This window comes from Ixodes scapularis, unplaced genomic scaffold (assembly GCF_016920785.2).
Source record: "Ixodes scapularis isolate PalLabHiFi unplaced genomic scaffold, ASM1692078v2 PGA_scaffold13__105_contigs__length_92229423, whole genome shotgun sequence".
NCBI lineage: Eukaryota > Metazoa > Arthropoda > Arachnida > Ixodida > Ixodidae > Ixodes > Ixodes scapularis.
Genome location: NW_024609839.1, coordinates 1,597,912 through 1,624,564, shown reverse-complemented (window position 1 = coordinate 1,624,564; position 26,653 = coordinate 1,597,912). Strand labels below are relative to the sequence as shown.

General features: G+C 49.1%; 2 protein-coding genes across 2 annotated transcripts; both read right to left on the bottom strand.

The window, feature by feature from the left end:
* Positions 1 to 24,351, bottom strand: LOC115311730 (G2/mitotic-specific cyclin-A-like). Its single transcript, XM_029970510.3, has 9 exons — positions 24,266 to 24,351; positions 23,946 to 24,198; positions 20,685 to 20,931; positions 19,435 to 19,580; positions 16,865 to 17,088; positions 13,894 to 14,098; positions 11,318 to 11,431; positions 6,181 to 6,314; positions 1 to 803 (listed from the first exon to the last, which is right to left on the bottom strand). Exons 1-9 carry the CDS (start codon positions 24,292 to 24,294, stop codon positions 755 to 757), a joined length of 1,401 nt encoding a protein of 466 aa, XP_029826370.2. The 5' UTR covers positions 24,295 to 24,351; the 3' UTR covers positions 1 to 754.
* A 1,222-nt stretch (positions 24,352 to 25,573) lies between these two features.
* On the bottom strand, positions 25,574 to 26,399 carry LOC115311733 (vesicle transport through interaction with t-SNAREs homolog 1B-like). Its single transcript, XM_029970512.2, has one exon. It carries the CDS (start codon positions 26,365 to 26,367, stop codon positions 25,597 to 25,599), a length of 771 nt encoding a protein of 256 aa, XP_029826372.1. The 5' UTR covers positions 26,368 to 26,399; the 3' UTR covers positions 25,574 to 25,596.
* Between the last annotated feature and the right edge of the window lie 254 nt (positions 26,400 to 26,653).

Below are 26,653 nucleotides of genomic sequence, written 5' to 3'. Positions count from 1 at the left end.
TCTGGTTCAGTACATTTATTGGACAGGACACATACTGGCCTAAAAAGAATACTTTGTTCGACACTTATGTACAGGGCTTAAAAGTGGAGTCAGTTTTTTTTAAATAAAAAAGAAAGGATGTGGCAATTGGATAAATATACCACCCTTTCATACACAGTGGAAATGTCTCTTTGAATGATGCATCCGTATCATATCTGCACTGTACATGAGTATATCAGAGACAGACCATGGAAATTAAAAGCTGAAGTTGGGGGGTGAGTAAAAGCTGCGAGATGCGCTCTATACTTGCTCATTTTAATGCAAACTGCAGACAAGGCTACGAGCCAGCAGGATCAATCTCAAGCGAGCCAAAAAACATGCGCCATGCTGCTCCGAGGTGTTGCAGGTCTGTGGTAGAAAAACTGCAACGTGTTGCATAATTCTTAACTCGCTCGTTACTGCGCCTGGCAGCCAAGCCAACAGTTTCACCCATAGTCCCCCCCCCCCCCCTCCCCGCCCCAATGTAAAAAAATGGGTTTCATTTAAAATCTTGCAACAGCAGTGGCGACTTTCATTCTTTTCACAATCGCACAAGACATGAGATTGCACACTTCGACCATCGATGTACACATGCAGTCCCACAGGCAATTAAAAAAACTTGTTCGCGTTGAGGTTGAGCGGCACATGCAGTGCAGCATGCATTGTCTCACATGCAATTAAAAAAACTTGTTCGTATTGAGTTTGAGCGGCAGTGGTGGTGACGCGGAGTCGTCCGCTAGAAGGGCAGCGTGGACGCAGGCTTCTGATTCGCGACGTAGTGAAACCTGGTGTAGAGGAAAAACAAAAGGCGGTGTGAGCGACAAGAACTCTAGCAGCACACTTTGTTCTGCGATTCCTTAGGACGTCTTAATGTTATGGGGATGTTCTATGGAGGAAATCCCCAGAACGTTAGGACATCCAAGGGACGTTCACTGAACTAAGCGCCGAAATCACAACCCTCGCCCCAACCGAGGTGCCCCTCCACTTCCTCGAGGCAGGCGCGAGTGCCGGCGCCGGCCAATCGCAAGGACGAATAGGCAACCTAGGCTGCTTATTCACCCTCTCGCTTTCCTCGAGGAAGTGAAGGGGTACCTAAATAGGAGCAAGATTTGTGCATTCGGCGGTAAGCGTGCTAGTATTTGGGAAGGCAGGCAGCACCAAAACGGTGTAGGTCTAAGTAGGGCTCCATATTTTTAAGGCAGAATCTGTTTATACTCCATTTTAGAACTGCTCCAACAGTCGACTGTTCCACGTAGGTTGAACTTGTATGAAGCGTATAGGCCCGTTATTAAAACAAATGAAAGATTACTCTCGAATGGGGATGGAACAAGGAACAAGCCATTCCCAGCCAGACACCACACCGACCGAGCTACACAGAGCGGGTGAACGGGGCGGCTAGATGCAGTGGCACGCTGGCGCCATTAATGAGGCAGCTCCAGAACTGCAATTCACTAGAGCGAAGGTTTCGTGGTATTTGCAACGTCAAATGTACGTTACCACCAATGGGAAATGGTCGTTCGTAACACCTCTAAAAGATTTTCGAGCCAAGTGAAAAAAAAAATGATGCATGAATAAAAACAAAAACTGAAACTTTATGCAAACGGCAAGCATTCCGCGGCTACTCAAAGGACGGCACTGGCGTGTTCACTTGTCGCAACAGATCCCGAGAGGTGTCACTCGTCCGTAAGCAGTGCAAGCCAACCTTAACAGTTTGTTTATAAAGCCCTATTTACACTAGCTCAGCTACGCTGACAAAGACCAGACAAAGAATGTGTCCAGCTAGCATACACAAACTGTGCAGTTGTGCTAGCCCAGGAGAAGTCGTGAAGTCGAGAACATGAACGTGGGCAAACCGCTAAGCTGTACGGACCACCTGCGGACTACGTTCAGCGAGTCTTGAAGTCCAAACGGGCGCCTCATCGTTTGAACTGTCTTCTCTTTCAAACGTTCCTTGCTTGTTGTCGTCTGCTGCATAAACAGGCCCTGCCTGACCGAACACTCCAATGACATGCACAAGCAATGCATTTTTGAAGCAGGTGGAAACAATGTTCAACGAGAAGTGGCAATTTACCAAAAGGAAAGAAGAGGCATCTGCATTCCTAGTCACTGCCATGCCAATCACACAATCGGGCACCTTGGAAGCTAGAGTAGAATCATTATTTCAAGCTCCAGGAAGCGCCGAATTTCTCTCGAATTATCAGAAATTCATTTAAATACGATGCAAGATAACATTACAATTTGGTGTATGAATGGCTAGACATACAATGCAAATATCTTATGATTTCCTCCACATGGGCCTATAATCATAAGCAGGTATGCCATGCATAAAACATTGGTGAAACATAACACCAGTTATTTGACCCCTCAAAAATGTTTATCGTGGACTGTTTAGACAGCACGTGACACCTTAAAACACATTAAGTTTGTTCATCTAAAACAAAATGTGTCTGTTGTGGACTATCAGGCAGGGGACGCACGAGCGGTAAAACCAGGCGCTGCACTGCAATTTACATGGCAACTTGCGCGCACGCCGCACCTATGGCATGCCGCCCCGTCACAGCGTCCGTTCATGTTGCTATTGAAACTGCTGCACTTTCATTGCTCATGTGTCCCCTGCTTTAGCCCCATTGAGCGTGCTTCTTAACGAGCACCGGAGCACTGCGGAAAAGCAACACCCGCAGATACAAGCTCCGCAGGTGCTGGTTCTCCGCAAGGCACCGATGCTTGAAAAGAAGCACACTCAATGGGGGCAGCGAGAAAAAAAAATACTGAATTGCATGAAAACGCCGTTATAATTAAATGGCTTATGAAATTTGATTAAAAAATTGCATTAAACAGAGTGAGACAACCCAAATTTTTAAATTTAGTTCAAACTAACCAGAAGTATGGCATATCCTTGAACTGTTGCGAACCTACTGTATGTCACTGCACTCTCGCCAAGTGTACACACAAATGGCAAATTCGGGTGCTCAATCGCCGGCAAGACCGAGCCGACGGTACCGGCAACCATAAACGTGCCGGCAGTACACCACGTGACCCTCAGCAACTGAACATCGAACGCCAGACGGTGGCAGTTTACTTCGCCGCTTGACCGCGAGACACCGATAGCGAGGCTGCTGCTGCTGCTGCCGCGTCACCCGTGTCCCAATTGCTTGGACTCGCTGGAGTATTGGCTGCTCAAGTGACTTCACACCACAGACAGGGACAAGAAGCTGACGTAAACACTGGTGCAACTCGGGCCAGTATTTACGTCAACTTTTTGTCCCCGTCTATTTTTTGGCGCTGGTCTGCGACCTTGAACCAACTCAAATTGCCACGATTAAAATAAGAACATCGACTTCACATAACAAGAAAAACAGCCTCATTAAACGTTTCGCCTCCCATGCGGGAGGCATCAGTACTATCGTGGACACTGTTAGCTTTAAGACGGCAGCGGCGGCCGTCCTGTACCCCCAGCGCCTCATAGCAGGCGCCGTCCGAAACTCCGCACATGCGCCGTGTGGCGGACTCGCTCTTCCCGTTTGCGAGCACACCCTCGCTTTGTCGTCTGCGTTATCTGCTAGGCGCAGAGCAGGCGATGCCACAGTGCTGCTCGGCTGGTACCCTGGCCCTAGCGAACTGGTCCCGAACTCATCTTAAACCGGCGATTTTGATTGGGGGAGATTGCAGAGTCATTGGGGCATTAACCCTGTTTACGTTTTTTTTTTTCTTTTTTCCTTTTTCAGAAACAGGATTTCGCGATGCATCTTTCACAATATGCGTTCGCAAACCAGTATGAGCGCAGCAGGTGTGATACAGAAATAGACTTATACTCCGTTTCACCTAAAGTCCGAGTGCAGCGTACGCTACAAAACGACACAGCCAATAAAATAGCGGCAAAGGTGCAATGTCACGGAGTGCATCACCGGGGGACACAATAAGGTGCAAGAAGATCGCTTTTGTCGCTTTTGGTTGGCCTGATCGTCTCGTAGCGTCCGCTGCGCTTATACCTAAATTGAAACGGAGTATAACTGCAAGTTTGTCCCATAAACCGTCATATTAAAATTATTGGCGATGATTATCCTTAGCCAGCGGAGTAAGGGAATCAACCGTGGACACCTCTTACGTGGTGGCTTGCTGAACCGTCTTCAGAGAAAATTTGTGAGCGCTGTGGCGTCGTCTGCTCTGTGCCTAGCAGACGACAAAGCGAGGGTGTGCTCGCAGGCGGGAAGAGCGAGTCCGCCACGCGGCGCATGCGCGGAGTTTCGGACGGCGCCTGCTATGAGGCGCTGGGGGTACGGGACGGCCGCCGCTGCCGTGTTATAGCTAACAGTGTCCACGATAGTACATACACAGGAATGAGAGAGCTTCGGTCAACGCAGTCCTATTTATCGGGAAGGTCCATATAAGCTTCCGGGAGGGGGCCACGGTTCTTGTTGCACGCCGTCTTATCTCCGCGAATGAACCATGACTCGAGTAGTTTGCGTGGGCCCCACCTATCCTCCTTCGCCAAGGTCGTCGCGGCTGTGAAGTCAAAGGTGTGTCCTGTGGTCCACGCGTGGTCGACCAGCTCCGTCTTGAGACGGGTGGCGTTCGTGAAATACTTGACGTCACGTTGGTGTTCTTTCATCCTGGTTATCTTCTTGTGTCCGGTCTCCCCAATGTACGAAGAGCTGCAGTCCTGGCAGGGGATCTTGTACACAATGCCTTTCTCCGTATCCGCAGGGCCACATATACGCCATATAGAGACTTCGGATTTGTATTGTTCTTTTGCTCAGTTTTTCTCGCTGACCCCTCCCATTTTGGAGGTGACGACACCGGACACAGTCTGACGCCCGCTCGCCTGGCCGCTCGGGCGGAAAAGCGCCGGAAAGTTTTCGGTGCTTGCCGGAGGAGAACCACCACCTGAACTGTGCGCACCAGCCAGAAACTGGCAATGCGAACACCATACTTGCCGACCTGTGGACTTTCAAATTCGTAAAACTCCCGCAGCCGCGGGGGAAGTTGTAAGAGGCAGGCACTTATCCCTGGTGTTTATCCGAAGCGACGTGCAGCTTAATGTCAGCCTTGCGACCGCGCGAAACGCTTACATCACACGTGCACGTGTGACAGAATACAAACTTCTCTCCCTTCTTGGACGGCACGAAGCACGGGAATTCCAACATGTAGGATTTCAGGAACACCTGAAAGTACCTCTCTTGAGGCTTGGAGTGCGCCATTCGGCTGCAAAGCCAACGCGACTAGGGAAATGCTATGAATATACGTGTAACAAAGACGCCGCATTGCTTGCCACGAAACTGGCCAAGACAGCGAGGCACAACACGTCGAAACAACGAGCGCCGCCAAACACATGAACAAAGGCTTTGTAAACTTGTAGAGTTAGTCCCAATTCATACATTTCTCAAAAAATTCGGAAGAATTGGCAGGTAGGAAACGCTATTGCCAGTTTTCTGGCAAAATAAATTGCCGACGATTGACCACCCGAATTTGATATAAATAAATGTATGGCAATGCCTGGCACTATCACCATACAGCTGCTGCGAAAAGCCAAAGGAACGATAGAGTTATTGAAGAATGTGGCATTTGGTTATCTCGCATCAGGGGGCTAGCAGAGTGCAGCGGTTTTAAGTTTGCTTGAACACCGAGTAATATGCCTCTTCACTGCCACAAATACCATAAAAGGGTTCCCCTAAATAAACTTTAAAAAACTCAGCCTTTCCACTCTGGTGAAGAAGGAAGACCAGCAAAGCTGTACCTCAAGGATGACAATGGAAAGGCTGGAAAGGTTGCCGCCATTGCTCATAAATGACGGTAGCTGGGGAAACTAGCCCTTAATAGCTCCCTGTAAAACTACAAGGGACTTGGGAGTTCCCAAAGGATGTAGAACCGCATCGTTTTGAACGCAATGGTACTACCAGTGATTATACTGCATGACAGCAACAATGCCACCTCCGATGTTCTCACCAACATCTTCCCATTTTTGCAAAGGATGTTTCACACCATGCCCGAAGTACCGTCAATCATTGCTGCTTTCTCGAAACAAGCGGCCAGACAAGGCCAAGATTTCAAGTTTTAAATCGATGTTCCCCACATGGTCATTTTTGTCACAGGAGTCTTGACAATGAAATTCGAGGGCTCACAAGGGAGCACAGAACAAAAAGGCATGCAGTGCAGTAGACTCACTTGAAGGACATGAACTTCTTCTGGATGGCCTGCTGTGCTTGTGTGCCAGCATTGCAGAAGCTGCTGTGCAGGCTGTGGATGCACTCCTTGAAGTCCTCCACGTTATAGCCAGAGTAGAGGACCAGGCCCGAGGACTGCACGCAATGAGGAGGAAAAGACGTATGGATTGCGGAAGTTAAAGGGGCACTCCTGCGTTTTCCTCATAGTCCCCGATTTGCCCCAAAATTGACTTAATTCTGAGCATATGTTAACCGTAGCCATCTGTTATTCTTCCATCCCCTCTGCCGCCCCCGCTCAGTTCTTTCCTTCCGAATTGCTCCCCGCAACCCGAGTTCTCTAGAGCCAACGAGCCCTCGTCGTTCAAACCACCGTCCATTCTTCTTGCCCTCAGTTCTACCCGTCGCCCAAATGTAAACACCAGCCAAGTCGACTCTGCTCGCAAGCCCCGGCAGCAGACTTGTTCGCCGCAGCTGTAACCTTACCCCTCACTCCATAAACTAGCCTCGCCCTCGCCCGCTGCCATAGCCTCAAAGTACTCCAAGCCCACGTTCTTCTCTTTCCAGTTTCTTCCGCCGGTCCCACTGACTCAGACAAACATTTATTTTCCATAATAAACAGTTATCTTAATCTTTAAACTTGTTCCTTCTTCCTGGGGACTACCACCGCCCCCACACAACAAACACTGCCGAATTAACCAAATTGTCTGGCCAAAACATTTCCGCCAATTTATTAAATATACAATGTTGGTCCTCGGTTTTCTTTGAGACTGAAAGTTTCTACTGGCAACAATGAAAAAGTGACGCCAACGGCAGGTAGGGGTTCATTTGTGGAATGTAGAATAGGTTCCCACTGATTACAAGCACTTTCATGGCATCGAATAAATATTCTGGAAGCGCGATCAACCACCCATGCTGCAGCATGAAACATGCTTGGCATACTGTACTGCATTTACACGATTGTAGGTCGAGTCGCAGAAACAAAGCATTCCACAGCCGACAAAAATGAATCCACTGTGACATCAAGAACACTAATGCTCGAGTTCAGCCGGTTGAACCTGTAGCATTGCGCTATTCTGGACGTTCATTATACAACTTTTCCTCTTCATTATTGCACAAAAAAGTATTATTTATTTCCATTCGCAAACCAGCCTGAATGTTCGGCGGTGAACGGACGCGCCTGAATCACAAGGGTGACGGCACTTGACGCAAGAGCCCCTTCGGAACGACCATGGAACAGCTTCACTCCCCCGCTTTTCGCAAAATGCACGGTCGCACATCGTTTGATCGAAAGTCGAGGTCATGGAAGCTTGCTGGAAAGCCAAACAAGTTTCTACCGACACTGGTGATCCAGGCAGCTTTGGTTTTCGGTGCTCATTTACGGCCCATACTTCATACGAAAGCGACCGAAAACAGCGCTGCTGGACGCAAGTTCGACCCGTCAAAACGGGCGGTGCTCCAGCAGCGTCTGCAACGGCAGAGGGGCTTAATCATGGCAACAAACTGAGTGGCTTCCGAGGGCCAAAGTCTGGACAGGTCCAGATGCTTTCCAAAATTGGAGGTCAAGCTTGTAACGTACGTCGCAGAAGCGCGCGATCGGCTGCTGCCCGTGAAGGGCGATGCGATCACAGAAGAAGCGCGGAAGATGCGGTCATTTGCCAAGTGCGAGAGTTTCTAGGACGATACCGACGAATCAGTGTCTAGTAGCAGACAAAGAGTAAGAAGGACAGGGGGCAGCTTCAGTTGTTCCGCCTCCAGCTTTGATAACTCTCCGGCATCTCGTGCGCCTCGCATGTGCGTGACCGACCAAAGCACGGCAGAAGGCATTGAATGTATGCTGGAGGCCGAGGTGTTGAGAGACGCCCTGCCGTTCTCACATGTTTGCCATAGAATGTGCCTCTAAACTATCAACTTTCTTTTTTGCTGCTGTGGAAGTTTTTTACGGAGGGAGGGAGGGGGGGGGGGGGGTCACACACAATTGTGTGAATACAGTATTTAGACTCCCTGCTCGTCTGTAATGTGAAACTGAAAAGCACAGGTATATTTCAATGTTGTGTTTGACATCAACTTCATTTGCCCATTTCATAATAATTATTTTAACTTGCGATCCAAAAACGTGTACCAAAGGGGGTAAAGGACCGGCGATTCAAAGAACTGAGTTGGGGTGGCTGAAGAAAAATGTTGTGGGAGTACCCCTTTAAGCAAAACAGACTTCAATGGCTTTTAGGCCCAAACTATGGCTCATGAAGGTCTGCATAAAAAGTCACAAGCGCGCCGCTTGCCCGCTGCGCAATCGGTCAAGTGGGCAAGGAACCGCCCACCTAAACTAGAGTGTGAGTAACACAACATGCAAAACAAACACTCGCATGGAACGTCACAGCTAGAGCATTAAAAAGGCAGTCTTGCTCTCAGTACAATGAAGAACTAACTACTGCACGAAGGCGGCAGGGTATCTATGCTCACTGAGGTTCTCATTTTAACATGACCTACAAGAGCCGAACCACCCATAACACAATTTTAATGCGAAAGCATTAACTGGACCCATGGAGCGAACCACTGTCACCAGCATTGAAGCCGCGCCAAACGGCACCTTCCCCCGTCCCAATGTCGTCTGTAGCAGAAATCTGATGGCCCATTGGCTGGCACATGTCATAGTTCCAAGGAACGAGGCTCCCATTGGCTCTCGTGCGGCGTAGTTCCCCTGGACGCCACCAGAGAAGCCCTCTCCATGGTGGCGCAGCGCACGCAGCAACTTGGCAAGGTGCGGCAGTGCGGGCCTGACCGCAGAGCCCGTCCGGGCAAACTCAAGAAAAGGTGCACGGCCGAGCTCAGCTTGGCACGGGCACTTCACGAGAGCGCGTGCTCTGCTGTCGCCAAGCAAAATCTGGCCGTCCACGCCATGACGCCGCAGACGTACTGAGGGAACGGAAGGTCGACATTCATGCTTTCGCATCCACAACTCATAAGTGCGTAGGTGTCCTCGAAATATATTGGCTGGAAATTCGTTTTCTCTCCGCCCAAAAACAGCCGGTTTCAGTGGCGCTCACTCTTTTCTCTGGTCACGTGGCGTTCAAACTACAGTAATCCTTAGCTATAATAAAGTCAAGGGGACAGCAAAAAAAATTTGATATGGTGGTAATTCGATAAAAGCGAGAGAGGAAAAAAAAATAGAGCCAACACCTTGAAGGTGGATGGTAAGACTACGGTAGACTGACCGTACATTTAATCAAACCCACCTTGGTTATGAACATCTTGCAGCCGATTTGTCGAGTAAAAGAATAACTAAACGGAAGTTTGCAGATGATTTAATCCTGGCACGAGTTCTCCTCGAATTGCTCCAGGCATTGCAAGAACACCGTCACCGCCAGCACACTCCGCTTTGTTTCGAAGTAGCCATAAGGTGTTTCGCATCTCCGCAGTCGTCGGAGTTTCCTGAGTGCCTCTTCAACGTAACTTTGTGTTGCCCCGGCAGCACGCAAAGTCTACGATCGCAGCATCTGTTGCAGGACCTACAACGGGAACGTGCTCATCGACAAGCACGAACCAATTAAAGTTACCCTCAAGAGCGTTACAAATGTTTTTTAGGGATGCCACGAACCTCCCAAAGTTCCAGTTCCAGTTTGCAACATAACTCTGCCAAGGTTCAATGTTTCGAATAATTCGAAAATATAAAGCTTGACATCAAAATATTTTTATAGATAGTTAGAAAAATTTGAACGCTGAACATTGAATTGAACACTGAAAGGTTCAAAAGTTGAAATTTAAATTCCAAGCCTGAATTTCATGGAAATTCAGGCTTCGAAACTGCGGAAATCAAATTCCACAGTTTCAAACCAAGTTTTCTTGAATTCATATAAAACAAAACGCGAAATGTGCTACAAATTTTACTGAAAACGTTGCCCATTTTTCTTACGCCGTGAACGTACACCTATCTTCTTCGTGCTGTGCTACTGACGGTACTACCTCTATTACTCGTTATTTTTCGTAACTTACGAAACACGCGTTGAACTGGTTGGTAGTCTCCCGACACCATATTAAACCGCCTGGCAAAAAATATAAGTAATTTTGCGGAGATGCCATTGTCTCTTGAAAGGCCGACGTACAACCTCGGTTTACTGCAGGGAAGACAATCCTCTTAGCTTTCCCCTCTCCTAAGCTGCGAGAAGAGCCAAGTTGGGGCGAGGTAAAAACTGGAGAGCATATAAGAAAGGAGGACAGCAAAAGTGGAAAGCGGGAAGTCGGCCTTTAAAGGAGCTGTGCAACAATTTCAGGGCTTTGGTTAAATAATTGTGAAAGTTGATGCCTGACACTTCCGCAGTGAACTACAGAAAACTGATTTTGACTGGATACCCTAGTTTTTATTTTAAAAAAATGAAAAATATCCAGGTTTTTGCCGCCTCTCAACTCGTACATCGTCTTCCGGGTCACGTCCGCAGTGACGTCACTTGAGTAGGCGCGGGGTTTCGGAAAAGGTCCCTCTTTAGAGCCATCAGCGAGCAGCGAGAACTCATCCGCTCGCGACCACGTGACCACGTGCTGGCGGGCGCCCCGCGAAATATACGGTGAAAGGAGGAAAGTCTCATCCGGGTCCGGCCATACCCGTCCTTGCCCGTCCGGCGCTGTCCCCCTCCCGCTCCGGCTTCTGGTGGCTATTCGCGGTTTTGTGGACCTAGGATAGATAACGCCACTAAAACTCCGTATAATAGAAGTCTTGTCGATGATACCAGGGTTTTGACGCATTTATATATATTTTGGAACGACAAGATTTATAGAAATGTTACCTTTTATCGAGCAGGTATTCGCACAACTTGCTATCTTTTTTACAACTACCCAAGTGACGTCACGCCGCTTGTTTCTCATGGCCGCCGCTCGTGGCTGCAGGTCGGGAAATATTCAGAGTTTTGCATCGCTATTACGCGGCGGAATCTGAACATTTCGATGGAAGGCGGTGTGTTTTCTGCCTTTTGTGACACAGTGAACAATATCAAAAGCAGAAAATGCCAGCTCTTTTAACGTTAAAATCGTTGCACAGCTCCTTTAAGTGGTGGGGGAGTGTTAGCACCGCTACTTCTGTAGCTACATCCTCATTGCCGTTCACCACAAGGAATAAGAACGCTAACCGATTGACAAGTCAGACTCACCCACGGGTATCGGTTGAGTGTGTGGTTTGCCAGGCACAAGGACGCACCGGCAACGATGCTGGGCAGGTACTGAAGGTACGGGTCGACCTCCAGGAACGTCAGCTCGCACAGATACTGGAAGAAATACCGCGCTATACTCGAGTGGCAACTGGTTTAAAAGCACACAGTAGGCACTTCCAAACTCCTTATAATTAACACGCTTGAGGGAACGGGTAGATGCCCCTTTAGGCCAGTGTTGTGGAACAAGCACTCTCTTCCCCGCCGAAATTCTGGGGAATTAGTTTATGCCTTTCAACTCCCAGGAGTGGAGACACGGAGCCCATTCTCACTCCTGAAATGGCTGAACTGCTACACTCCTCCGATTCCTAAACGACGAAAATGGCTTTTCGCAGCTCCATGGCATTGCCGGCAAAATCTACATAAAATCTACGTCATAAAATGCGTAGCAGACAACTGCATAGACCGGCAAAATGCGTCCACAAAACACTGATGTGAAGAGCACGTTATGCAAAGCACAACCTCTTCCGGTCCCTTACCGTGCAAGAGCACCCCCGGCGCGATCTGTCGGGCAGCTGTGGAACTCTTGCTATTTCTGAACATTCCCATTTTTTTATTCACATCATTCTTTTGCTATGCAGAGCGCAAGTTGGTTTGCTTCTTTGCAGGGGTGTCAATAATGTGAGAACGATGATTTCCTATTGGCTAATGCAGAAATATAGTGGGTAGACCTCAAGGCACCTAGCATAAGGCCTAGCCACTATTCTTTCCATCAAAGCCAATCAGAGCCCGGCGTCGTTCTGACGTCACCACAAATCCTCTGCAAAAAGCTAACTTTCTCTCCGTACTGGCTTGAAAACCTTACCGTAAAGTTCTATGAGAACGCCCGCCCCGAGAGATCGCCCATCCCATTTTTCTGGGTAAATATCTGCAACATAAAAATTCCGAAACATTGCCCATCCCCGATTCCTGTCAGACGTCACGCAATGTCAGACAGGAATCGCATCAACCGCGTAATTTGTTGCACCAGCGAGATTATAGCGGTTTATAGTTTGTGTGACACGCGACTTTATAGCGGGTTCCCGCGTTTTTGTCCGCGATGTGCGTGCGCGACCTCGATTCCACTTGAGTTGGTCCCACATCTATATTGCATCGTAAAATACGATTCTGCTGCATTCACAATCTGCGGGATTTGTTCCCGTAGCATGCGAGTTCGTAGCGGGTTCCTGCCTCTTTGTCCTTGATCTGCGCGCGCGATATTGTTTCCCGTGACAGACAGGCTTGTAGCGGGTTCCCGCGGGTTTATCGCACCATAAAACTTCCATCTGCTACGTCCGTGATTTGCGGCATTCGTTCCCTTGAGAGTTCCTCGGCAGATTTCCGCGGGACCTTAACACCGTGAAACGCGAATCTGCTGCGTCCACAACCTGCGGTATACTTTCCCGTGACACAGGAGTTTGTAGCGAATTCCTGCTTGTTTATCGCATTGCGACACTCGAATTTGCGGTGTTCACGATCTGCCTTACAAGCTCCCGCATCACGTGGTTTGTAGCCAGTTTTAGATAAAGTTTTGCTGTGGCGTCCCCAAAGATACCCCGCCCCTGTTTTTCACCATTAATCTCTTCATTTTGGGTGGGCGTTCTTTCGGAACTTTACGGTAATGTCATAAACGACCGTTTCAATAAATTAAACACCGCAAATACTGCAAAACTTTCGCTGCAGTGAAATGAATTCCAAAGTTGTCTCATAGGTGGTGCCAGTATTTTCTTGTCTTAAAGGGGCACTCCCGTGCTTTTCGTAGACGCTTGTTTTTAATGGCCTATTGTTCAATAAAAATGACCAGTTCTAGATGGCAAGATGTCATAGTAAACTACCAGCAAAAAATGCACCACGACTACTTCCTCTTCGGGAAGTAGGGAGGGAGGGGCATCTTCCGGTCTCCACCCCCTCCGTAAAATTGGAACAATGAAAAGAGGGAGTTGCGTGAAATCACAAATATCTGTAATAGTGCTCTTTAAGTGCATCAAGCACTATATTTCGACAAGAAATAAATCACTGGGTGCCCGATCGGGGCGACGTGGTTTATGGGCCACATTGGCAAAACGAGCTGCAAGGAGGCGACATAAGCGTCGATCGGCTGCAAACGTCTCCGCCTTTCCTCCTCGCCACCCGCAAACACAGCGCGCCTGCAACCGATCATCACAGGAGGTGTTCACCATTGAATTGTAAACGCCACCCATGGTTTAAAATGAATCCTCTCTTCAATCTAGGCTCTAGTGAAAATGCCAACCGACGGAGCCCCCAGTGTCTGCTTTAAGGCGCAGAAAAAAGTGTGTGTCAGTCTTCGGTTAGATTTTTAATACGACAATCTGTCACCCACGAGCGTAATTTCGGGTCTTTTTAGGATGACTTGGGCCCGCATATTGAGTCGTCGTCATCAACAGACAATCTTAGAACCCATTCGAGTTCCCCATTAGGATATCGTGCAAGGTCGTAATTTATCAAGTCGCAAGCGGTCGCAAGAGTGCGCACCGGCCTTTGGTTACAAAGGCGGCACCTAATCAAAGAAAGCCTCTCACGTGAGCCAGGTGCTTGACGGTGTCCGGGGCCTTGCCGACTTTCGCGAAGCGGAGCAGGAAGTAGTAGATGGTGGGGGCCGCCATGTCGAACGAAAGCACCTTGAGCACCAGCTGTTCCATCCGGAGCACCTGCTGCTTCGTGTACGTGTCGTCCGTGATGAAGACAAACTCCGACACCTTCGGCGGGTAGGTCTCCTCAAACTTCCTGCAGCGCCCGCGTCAGACGCACCGATTGGTCTACAGACAAATGGCGCATTTACTAAGGGTAAGATAGAAACGAGAGCAGTCTTCTGGCCGTACGAGCTAGTCGTGCCAGAACTGCTCGTTCGGAAGAGCTTCCGTACGCCACCGTCTGGCAAAACCCAAACACAACAAATGGTGTCAACTCTGCTAAGGGTTCGTCGAATGCAGCTCATCTAGGAGGTACCGAATAAGTCACGAATGGCTTAAAGGCTCCTACTCACGACTGCAGCCGCTTGAGTCTCGTTAAGACTGCTTGCGTTGAGCTGTTGCTATGGTGACTCCTACGATGAGCCAATGAGCAACGCAACGCAGTCGATGGAACTGCGTGGACGAGCTTTAACGCTTCGAGTGCCACGCCCGAATAGAGCAGGGTGCGCTTCCATATCGTGTCTGGGTTTGCTGCCTGCCCCATTCAACCGGGCAGTCTTTGTTTGTTTTTTTTTTCAACGTGTAGCAGCATGCAAGGGCAAGCGACGAAAACAATGTTTTATTGTGTAGTGTCACTTTTTGTGGGCGCATAATCCTTTTGTTTACGCAACTTCCGTTTCGGTATCGTCCTCTTGCTTTGTTACAGAATGGTAGATCTGTAGGTCAACCTCGCACTTCAAGGAGGACGCCGCGATCTAGAAATTGCCGACAAACTATATTCGACGACAGCGAGATTGCATCTTAACGAGTTCACTTATGATAGCGATAGAGGGTTCCTCTGACACTCGAGCATATTACTTATTACCATTTGTGATAAGAGCAAATATCGAGTAAAAGGAATAGTATCAAATAATGCTCTAGTCAGAGTAGGTTTCATGCATAATGGGTACTAAATATGATTGAAAAGTGAATCGTAGTGCCACAGTCCACTGGAATAAATCCTCTCTCCCTTTTATACTAGGTAGTTTGTTAAGCCTGTAAATATAATTCATTTCAAATACAGTACAAGCGAGAAACAGCATATCCACTAACATGTCTGCCAATAGAAATCTGTCCCGTAAGTTTAACGAACCTACCAAACTGGAGACATATCCTAAACTGCAAAGACAACCACCCAAAGATATTATAAAAGCCTACACTTGAGCTTTAAAAGTGACACTGCTCTTAGCAGCATAGGAATCGGAGTGGATCAGTTTGCTGCTCTTTCGATCTACAGCTGCACGGGGACTACCGTGCCTACTGTATTCATTCGAATGTATATACCGAAAACGAACAATTTTATCGCGGGCTTAATATTTTGTGATTTAGGTCAAAGCTGAAGTTTTGGAATATTTTGCGGTTTTCAATTTTCGCGATGCGGTGGGATGATCTCAATATAGATTCCAATGTGTGTTTACATTTTACCGGAATTGTTTGCGGGACCCGATTTTCGCGAATTAAAAGCGATTCGCAAAAATGAGGTCCTCGCAAAATTAAGTTGTTTACAGGGGTGGCCAGGCTGACCCGGCCTAAAAGCTGCAAACAAAACCACGAAACTTCCAAGAGCCGTGGGGGGGGGGGGGGGGAGGGCACACTTTCTGTTGAGAGCAATAAACGAAACTCGAACTACTTTCAATGTATCCGAGTCAAAAGCAGATAAGACTACGAAACCGCAATCTGTCTTTCGATATAAAACTCGTTCTATTTCTGTCTCTGGGAAATGTGTGTGTGGGGGGGGGGGGGGGGGGGGTGTAGGAGAGGGAGCCGCGAGCCGCACTTTAACATGCGAATAGCCGCATGTGGCTCGCGAGCCGCAGCTTGGCCACCCCTGGTATAGACCCTTGTTTCCTTCTCCCTTCTCTGCTTTTTTTTGTTAAGAGATTAATTTGCAATTAGGACAAAGCCCAACCTGTAATAAATCGGAGCACAATTTGCATGCCCATCGCGTTAGGCCAGGCGCTGCCCCACAACAGCCGCTGCTCGTAGCACTCTGGTGCAAAGCGGTGAAGCTCGACGTGCGCACACTGATGACAGGCAGTGAAGGCTGACGCAAGCGGTGCAAGTGCCACGGCACGGAGGCATGTGGCACACACGATAACCGAGTGCTCTTATCAGGAGTACGAGTAGCTGCAATCAACTATCTTAATATTTTGCAAAAGGTTTCTCGGGACTCGGTCTCCGACATCGACTGGAAATTTAGACGTCGGCGATTAACCAGCCAATGCATCAAGCGGCCAGAGCAGTCGATGCCCAGCACCAACGGCTCTGCCCAGTTGAATTGCCGCTTCAAAGCGCGACATCGTGGCGTTCATCATCTTATTGTACCCGTGCTTTCATCGGCTAAATCAGTCAAGTGCAATGAATAGCCCCGTGACTTGCCACTTGTTGTACGAGTGTTTTTAGGTGCGGGTGTTCCAGCCTTCGCCAGTGCTCTGACATAAGACGAGGCAAACTATACGATCTGTAGAGACGCCGTGAAACTCATATTTGTAAAATTTTTCTTTCCCTCTACTTCCCCAAATATTAAAGCCTACCAATAATAAAACATTAATATTTTTCTGATTTAGGCCCATCTAGGCACATGTGAGGCACAATTCTTCGCAAAAATGGCATTCTGGCACAAGAAGTACCAGGATTCATAATGCAATTTGGCGCAGCACTTCCATCAGCAATGCTTGGGGCACACAAACTGGGCGTGTGCCATAAAAGCTGCCCCAACCATAAAAACAGAAAGAACATGCATCAGTGTTGTGTGTAATCAAGATCGGAGCACGAGCGTGACGTCACCACCTTCGCTCTTACGCACGAGGAGTCCACTCACGCAGCGATGTAGAGGGCGGCTGTGCCGACGAGCTGCAGTTCGTTGCGGATCACCGACATGGCGGAGAGGAAGCGGTCCACGTAGGAGACGCCGAGGAAGAGCGTCTCCGGGTGCAGGCGATACTCCTCGGCAACCTCCACCAGCCAGTCGACGAGGATGGCGCGCATCGAGGACGTGATGTCCGGCTGCCTGCTCATGTACGTCGGCTTCGGGGTCAGCTTCTCCTTCGCGCACCCGGGGAGAGAAGAAGAGAGCCGTGAGAGACTCGCGTGAGAAGGTGTGCTTGAGGTTCTGCACACTTTGCAGTTCTCGTACAGTGCCGCAACATTTTTTTATATTTTTTCAACAACTTACGAGGCATTGAAAATGACGGCTCAGAGTTCCGACACTTTCAAGGACTTGCGGGAAGCCTGCACGATGGAGTTTCATTCAAGTGCTCAAACTCGTCGTTTAAAGTTAAGCAAGGTTTCGTCTGAAGTTGCGGAGCAGCTTAAGTGGTTCCGCGACTGAGGGAGACGAATTTGCCCGAGCCTCTCGACGCCGTATCCAAGGTTCGCGAAGTCCCAATTCGAGTGGTAGTTATAGTTAACTGCTCTTATGCTTTGCGGAACAATCGGGGAATGCGGTGTCACTACTCTGGGTTCCCAAAATGCCTTTCTGGGGGATGTAGGGGGTTCCTCCAAGACTCTCCAAACTCCCAAATTTCCTCGAACGTCCCCACCCCCGAGTGAAACATTTCCTCGGTTTAAGTGCCATTTTAGCAGATCTAAGCCTTCTGTCAATGCTTAACTACAAGCCATACACTTCCTGCACATCCTGTATATCCTGCGAGCCCAACGGGGGCTCCTTAACCTCCTCATTGGGGCACCTAAACAAAACCTGTTACCTTATCAGTCTGACATTTTTTGTAAAATAAATGTCCAGTGTTAAATAAACCTCTGGGCAAGCCCACTGGTGCAAGTGCAAGCAGACAAGTTAGTCTTGGTGCCAGAGTTTCGAGAGGCAAGAATTCGGGTTCCACCAAGACTAGTTTTCAACCGGAGTCGTGAGCAATGTGTGCTGCACAAGACGCTCATTGTTTGCAGTCACTCGGATAAAGGGAAGCACAATTTCCCCGACCGATGCCGATCGAGGTGGAGAATCCCCGGCTTTTACGGAATCGCTGAATTCCCCCGACAACTCACGGCTTCCACTGTTCCCAGGTTGGTAGATGACCAGTTTACTGCATCAATCTCCAGATTGGGGTTTCCTCGAGTGTGGAATGTTCCCCGGGGCGGTTCGCTGCTGAATGCAGGTATTTCTCCCAGCGAGATTTTCTGGCGACGTGATTGGCTTAGAACGGAAAGTACCTGTACTCCATGTCACTAGTTGTGTGCAGTGCAGACGAAGGCAACGCCAGGCAAAAAGAGAAAGGGCGAGGACTAGGAAGGTGAGGGGAAAAGGCAGAGCGCTACGAACCTTGGAGAGGAAAGGAGCTTTCTCTCCTCGTCCCCAGCCTTCCTGGTGCTTGCCCCTTCTCACCTGGCGCTGCCTTTGCCTGAACCGCATGCAACTAGTAACACAGGCAATAGCGTTCCAGCCAATATCGCTCATCAGACCCCTGCCCATTTTTTTTTACTCTCACTCCAAGACTATCTTTCCCAGAGATAACTTCACATGCCACTCCTAAAGCAGACAAATGCTATTAGTCTCGCATTTCAAGCCTCTTCATCTTCTCGCCCGTGCAAAAGCATACTTGAATAATCTAAGTGAGGACAGAATTGTGGCAAAAGGGGGCTTGTGCTACGTCTTACTTTCTGTCCATGTCTCGTGGCACTTCTGTCAAAAGGAATGACGTACCAACTAGCCCATCTCTCACTAATGATACTATTTATGGCAGCCATTTGCGAATCTCACAGCCACCTATGCTGCCCTGCAGAGTCGAGGCTGGCGCATCTTCCACAGTGCTCGCACACCGTAAAAGCCATTCGGTCGAGCGCTATATCGTCTAAAGAAAAAAAAAGACAAAACAGAAATGAGATAATAAAGGAAGAAGGAGACGAAAGTCGTACAACTGAATCGGCGTTCCTTCATCTTACATTCAACTACACCTCATTTGCGTTTACAACGCGTTTACACGGTCTCCTTTCCACGAGAGCGCGTGAAAACGAGATGCAGGACAAAGCAGCGCACTCTCGCAGCAGTGCCGAGCTGCAGCACAACACAAGAGACGCTAGCCTCGACAACATAGCAGAAAACAGTAGACGTCGAGTTTTTCTTATAGGTACCTCGTCCCCACGAAGCCAGTCATGCGACAGTAAAACCTCCAGCAGAGATACCCAGATTCACTAGCAAACCGACCCCGGTGGAGAAACCGGCCCATTCGGCGGCTCTATCACGGCAGCCGCGGCGAAGCCCTTCCAAAACGAAGCAGCGGCACCGTCCCGCAAGGCCGCAGTCACACTGCCCGTACAACGTACAAGAGGTATGGTGCGTGCATGGAGCAAGTCTACTTCATACATATGTATGCTCCCAACACGTCCTTTTGCAAGACGTATCAGCAGCGGCGTGAACAAAAGAAGCCCACCCACCTCCTGCTGCCTGAGGTGGGTGTAGATGTCCTGGGCGTACTCCGAGCTGGCCTCCAGATCCCGGATCTCCATGTAGGACATGGGCTCCAGGGTGTGCAGGGACGCGTCCAGGACCATGGGGGAGTCTGGGCCCCAGGGTACACGGTCTGCAGGGTTCCCCGGTTGGGAAGAGGGGAAGACGGCGGGGGGTCCGCTCGTCGGTGCAACCAAAGTGCCGCCCCCAACACGTTTTGACAGGAGCGCCCGGCCTCCTGTTTCGCCCACGCATTACACCATCTTCAGAGCGGCGACGAAGCGAGTCGCAGGAGCCGTCGAGTAAAGGTCGATACGGGCATTTGAATTTCAGTGTGACCAACTACGCCGCAACTCCTCGAGTAAGCCTCGCCTGCCTTAGTCTGTCGCGTTCTATGCAAATGTCCGAACAGGTGTGCATCAGGTAGGAGGCTCTCTGGCACTTGTCAATGCGTAAAAACTGCACACGTGAGGTAACAAGGCTGTTTTTATTTTAAAGGTGCACTAAAGACGGTTCTGAGATCGCCTGTTTTCAAGGGCGGATTTAGAGGGGGGGGGGGGGGGGGTCCGGATGCCCTGAACCCCCCCCCCCCCCCCCCCTTGATTTCTGAGTATGTAAAATTTATGGCGTGAAACAAGGAAAAGGGGGTTCCAAAACATATGGTACGCTGACCAACACCTGACCCCCCCCCCCTCAGGAGATTCCTGCATCCGCCCGCCTGTTCTTGTTGGTAACTCATTGTACAGGATCTTGGCACCACAGAAATTAAAAAGTAGGCTCGTGCGACGTCCATTTTCCTACTAAAAATGTGATTGAAGTTAGTGACATGCCCCTTTCTGAGCGGAAAACTCTGGAGCACAGAATCCAGCGGAGCCGTGACAACGGGCACACGGCCTGGCTGACACTCGCTCATCGTCACGCGGCTGCCTCCGCTGGATTCCGCGTTCCAGAGTTTTCCACTCAGAAAGGGGCATGTCACTAACTTCAATCACATTTTTAGTAGGAAAATGTGACGTCGCACGAGCATACTTTTTAATTTCTCTGGTGCTACGATCCCGTAGTATGAGTTGTCACCAAGAACGGACGATCTCAGGAACGTCTTTAGGGCAGCTTTAATACGGAAGCTCCCTATGACATGAGCCAATGGGGCTAACCACAGCGCAATAAGTGAAACGATGTGTAGGAGTTGTGAAAAAAGCCGCAACGCCGACGGTATGCGACGCGAAGGCAGACTCACCCGCGGCCTCGCACTCCATTCCACAGTCTGGAGAGTCTGAGCAGACATCGCCGGACGCCCCCCGATCATCGGAATGCGGAGCCTTCTCGTCGTCCTCGTCGGAAGCAACGGCGGGGACAGCCGCTTTGACGTCGACTTGCGACCCCCGTGCGCCAGACGACTCTGCGTAGATCTCGAAGCTCGGTGGAGCAGGGCACAAACTGGATCCTCTGCAGCTCAGTCTGGCCAACCGCCGGGCGTTGGATTGCTGCGTTTGAACGTTGTTGCCACCGTCGATTCAATCAATCGACAAAGCGACCGAAGAAGGGCATCGTATACCCCGGACTGGAGTCGCTTTAGAGCCACGCGGAGAGTCGGGCGTCCTTCGTTAATCCGGAACGCATTTTAAAAGAGGCAGAGAAGAGATTGGTGCAGCCGTTCTGGAACGGTGGCTAACTTTCCTTGGCTACCGTTCCGCCACGTTTGGTGGGGGCGCCGCAAGGGATCACCTGGGCATGCGACTTCTCGGTGTCTCGCAACACGGAATGATTGTAGTCGTGTCGTAAACAATCAAAAGCTCCAGTTGTCCCGACTCCAGCGCGACTGCCTTACCTTCGACAACTCGTACACCTGCAGCACGCGTGCACAGCCACGCAGAAGGCATGAAGCACGTGTTCGAAGACTGGCACTTCAAAGACCCGATGGCTGCTCTTAGGGAGCAGCCATCGGGTTTAGACACTCAGCATGGGCATCGCGAGAGCGACCATGTTTCAAGAGCAGCGAAACACGTGCATCTCAACACCATCGGTGGTTTCAAAATGCCCGCATTGCGCCATTGGAGTAGGCAAACTTTGTCAGAGAACAAAGACCCAACATCCCACGGACTGTGGACCACTCAACAGTAGCCCTAGCGAACCTTTTCGTTCATTTAACACTCAAACGCCCACATTACGTTATGAACAGTCAGAAATCACAGGTTGTTTAGAGTGTGTAAATATTTTGCATAATCCCCCTTTCCCCACCGGATTTAAAGGTGCACTAGAGACGTTTCTGAGATTGTCTGTTCTTGGTGATAACTCCTTCTACGATAACTTAGCATCCCAGAAATCGAAAAATTATGCTCCTGCAAAGTTCATTTCCCTACTAAAAATGCTATCGAAATTCGTGCCACTCGTCTTTCTGAGCAGAACAATCTGGAGCACATAATTCAGCAGAGGCGCCAGCCAATCGCAAGCAAAGGCGCCACCAGCACCTCCGCTGAATTCTGTGCTCCAGATTTTGCCGCTCAAAAAGGGGGGTGGCACAAACTTCGATCACATTTTTAGCAGGGAAATAGACATCGCACAAGCATAATTTCCCGATTTCTGGGATGCTAAGTTCTCGTAGAAGGAGTATTCACCAAGAACAGACAATCTCAGAAACGACATTTAGTGCTTCTTGAGGATGGTGGCCAATGACAGCCTACAAGATTTCTTACCTAAAGAAATCTAAAGCTAAATTTCTCCAGCTGAATTCGACGCCATGGTATACAGTACTTTTGCAAAATGCAGTGGCTCTAAACTGTACCATCTACATTTGCTAACTATAGTCTTTTTACTGTTTGTGTTTGGCACATGAGAACTCTGACCAAGCCAGAAATGTCATCATTTTGACATTGAGGAAACTACTTTATTTCTAGTTGATGTAAACATACTACTCACATGCAGTCTTCTGTAGCATTAGGTTAACAAGGTCACATAGCATTATAAAGAAAGGGAGGGGGGGGGGGTTACTAGGAACAGGAAACTTAAGTCTTCAGGCTCTCAGTTTCTTGCCAAGGGAGAAAGTCAGTTTCTCCCTTTAAGTGAGAGCACAACGTCGCATATGTACCAGAATTCAAAAAGAGGCCAGGTGAACCGCAAGGGTCTTTACCTCACAAACTGGGCAATGTCGATAGATAAACACTCTGCTTGAGAAGCTGCATGAGTGGTTGTATGTATGTCTTAAATCAAAAAAAAAAAGACAAAAAGTTTAAGAAATGGTCGACATAGAAAACCACCCATTCCAAAGTTACTGTCACAGATATCGGCAAAAAGCACTATGACCGGAAAGCTGACGATTGCTCAAATTTTTCATTGCCAAAAAACCATCTAAAAAAAGGGGAACAGGTATGATTTTACGCAAACGAGCATGGAAGTGTTAGCACAATGGAAAGGCAGTTCGCACCAAACACTACCGGCTTGTAAATGATGCATGTACAGTGCTAATCACACTTGTCTATAAAGCGCGAGCGTGCGGATTCTCCGGGGAGCGCTAGACTGGTGGCATTCGCGGAAACTAAGCTAGTCACGTGGCGCAACATGGAACGGCCCGCTCGAGGGGTGTCCTGCCCACTCTATCAGCTGGCGGCGAACGCGGAAGGATGCTCGCACGCTTTTTGCAAGTACCATTGCTCGAACAATAAACAAACTGAACCATGAAGGCATATCAACAATGTCGTCATAAAAAAAAAGCAGATTATAAAGCACTTTACTTTTATCGCTTATCAAGCGATAGAGTGGGCAGGATACCCCTCGGGCGGGCCGTTCCACGTTGCGCAACGTGACTAGCTTAGCTTCCGCGAATGCCAGCAGTCTAGCGCTCACCGGAGAAACCTGCACGCTCGCGCGTTATAGACAAGTCTGATTAGCACTGTACTTGCCAATCCCCATAGCTTTTAAAATATATATTCTCACAATAAAATACTGAGATTCTGGCGTTGAGCACTAACGTTCGGAAAAGCCGATCCAGGCTGGATATGTAAGCACGCTTGCTGCGTCGACCTAGCATGTTCACCCCTGCAGCAATCGGGAGTACCCGAGATATTTTTATCCAGTACACAGAGTATCATGATTGTTAACAAATTTACTCGGTAAGAAAAACAAAAATCTACGAAATCTTTTTTAAAACGCACGTAAGGCACACAACCAAACTAGCGAAACGAGGACGCTTAATAAATGTTGCGAAGATAATCCGGAGTTACCGCGAAAAACACTAGCAGAATTACAGCAAACGAAGCTTTCACGACAAAGATCCCAGGTCCAAGGCGCCCCCAAAATCTCGCGAACAACAGAGAATCGACGAACAACACGTTAGGTTTACAAATGGTTCAAGATAACGTAATGAACAGGCATATTCATGAACGGGAAGATCTATGAACAAGGACAACATAAAAGATAAAAAATGAGCAAGGTTCTCCGGAAACCAATAAAAAAAGGGGGAGTCAACGACTGGAACAAAGCGACAAGGCATGAAAAAACGCACCTGTCGAACCAAATCTCGCTTCGTGGGCCCGGCCTGCTTGCCACCGCCCACCACCAAATCGGGCTGTAAATTGGTCAGCGCCGGCCTCTTGGTCAAAGCCTGGGTCTGCATCTTGCTGTCGGGGTTCTCGGACCTCTTGGAAGGGGCAGCCCCGAAGGGTCTGGAGTTTTCGTCGCCGGCGTCGACAACGGACGCAACGTGAGCTTGACGCCTCGCCATGTTTAAAAAAAAAACGGTCGGCTCGCTGCTTGCGCTTACGGGCAGAAAGAAAGACGGGTCAGTTTGAAAATCTCGCGTCTCTCGGTGTGGGTCCGACTCACGGCTGCATGGGGGCTCCTTTCGGTGACATTCGTGGCTGACCAGAGCCGGTGTGCGGTCTTCGTATTGATGTCCGAATGTGGATTGGTTTCCCACGCCCGAGCGAACCGCGCTGTCAGAACCCAACTGACAGAAATGCAGCGATGCTGCTGAGTCAAAAAGCGCTAAATTCACCGCAACGGGTTGGTTCCGCACAAACGGACCAATGAAATGCGCCGGTTCGGGTCACGTGAGGCCACGCGTGAAGCCCATACGTCGCTTATTTTTATGTTTTTTGATCGCGCAAGTTCGCGCGACCGCGCGCGCCTTCGCGATCACGGCGCCACCAGCGCCACTTCGAACCTTCATTTGGAAACACAAAATCTGGTCCAAAAATAATAGATATTTGTGTGCGCTGTGCTGCAAGATTTAAAAATGAATCATTTTTTTTTTCTAATTATTAATCGCTGTTTCTCTGCGGCGTCCCAATGAGCTTCAAGCAAGTCATAAATAACGATTTAATGTCTAGTTTATTATGAATAAAGCTATACGCACTCTGGAGTGCATTTCGCTCGAAGTGGCTATACCCACTCCGCTAAACTCGTATAAAACGAAGGGCCGCAACGTTTTTTCTAGGCGATGGCGTAGCATAGAGGTGAAGGAGATCGCTTTGTACGCAAGCGGACGCGGGTTCGATCCACAATCTGCCTATTTTTCTTTCTCAAAACATTTTGTTTTGTCGAGGCATTGACGATATTTAAATTTCTTTTTTGCGATGATGTTGTCGACGAAACTTCGCAGAACTAAATGGTATGGGTCTCCCTTTTCGGAGGTGCGATCGGGGACAGCGGGGCTTGGGTTGCCGGCTGGACTCCGCGAAGCGGCGTGTACTGGTTAAGTTTTTTAATTAGCAGCCGATACTGTCGCCGCGAAGCGGCGTGAACGCAGGCGGGGGGCTGTGTTAACGAGCCCCCAACGATACACGCGCCGTTCGAAAAGGGTGGCCCGAGCGGCATGAGCTCTGCGCGGAGTGCGTATACCCATTTCGTCCAAAATGCACTCCGGAGTGCGTATAGCTTTACTCGTTTATTATTGCCGAAAAATACCTCTTAAGAATAGGAGTACGGAACTCGTACAAGTTCACAAAATGTGTAGCTATTTATTTGACGCCCTTATCGAATATATTATTGATCCCTAAATATGGGCACATGCTTTCATTGCCCGTCGTCCGCGACGCAAAATCACACTAGGAAAATCTGCGCAGCGTCGTGTTCTCAACGTTGACAATTATTGGGCAAAACAACACTACACAACAAAGCAACAACACACGACTTTCAGATTCACCATCGCCAAATCACTTTTTCATAAAGAACTTCCAGTACACGATGCCACCGAAGATGATAATTTCCATGATGATGATCAAGATCAAAATGAGTTTGTTGGTGATCACGCGCCTGTACATGGTGCGCTGTATCTTGCGACTCGTCGTCAATTTCTGATCGGTCTCTTCGAGCCGCTCTTTGGTCCGGACCTGAGACTCGCGCTGCATGCGCAGCTCTTCGGCTACGGCAACCCCGACTTGATCGGTCTCGGCAGCGACTTGAAACGTTCGGACGAGGGCATCGGTGGTCCTGCCCAAGGTTTCGTTCATCTGAAGCAGCCGACTGCGCTGAGGATCGTTCCCAAAGTCACCGATGACGGTTGAAGGGCTCAGGAGTTCCTGCCTCGTGCCGCTGGCGTTGATGCTAGTCGCCAGTGTGACAACCGCCTTGTTGACGTCGTCGAGTTCAGCCCGGTACTTGCGGGTCTTGGCGTTCATCTGGATACGGTACGGGTTGGGCGCCGAGTGGGCTTCGTCCTGGAGTTCTTGGAGGACGTCGTTGGCCTGGTCCAGTTTACGCTGTACTTCGCGTAGATAGGTTTTCTTGCTTTCGCCGCTTTGAAGGCGATTGCGGGTCCCGTCCAACTTGCGCTTGATGTCGTCGAGGAGGGCCCTGAGGTCCTCTTCGAGGTATTCGAACTTCTCGGACGACATGCCGTGATGCATCGCTGAGAAGTCCAGCGGAAAGCCGGTGGCGTTTACGGACGTGAAGAATGGCGAAAAACGGCTCCAAGGCACAAACATAACACGAAACACACCCCGCCTTAAAAGATCGCAGAAACCAGCGACAAGAGCAGTGATATGGACGCGCTTGAGTACACAAGTCCTTCCGTCTCATTTTAACAGTGACGTCATTTAGTATCCAATGTTACGGGTTGCGCTGGTTAATTTATTTCTAATATAAAGGGTATAAACCGACCGAAAGAAGAAAACATTGCAATGATAAGCTGATGAGAACAATAATTTTCTGTTTTATACCGTTAATGCATTATTACTACTTTTATCGTTTTCAGCCATGCCGAGCGTTCTG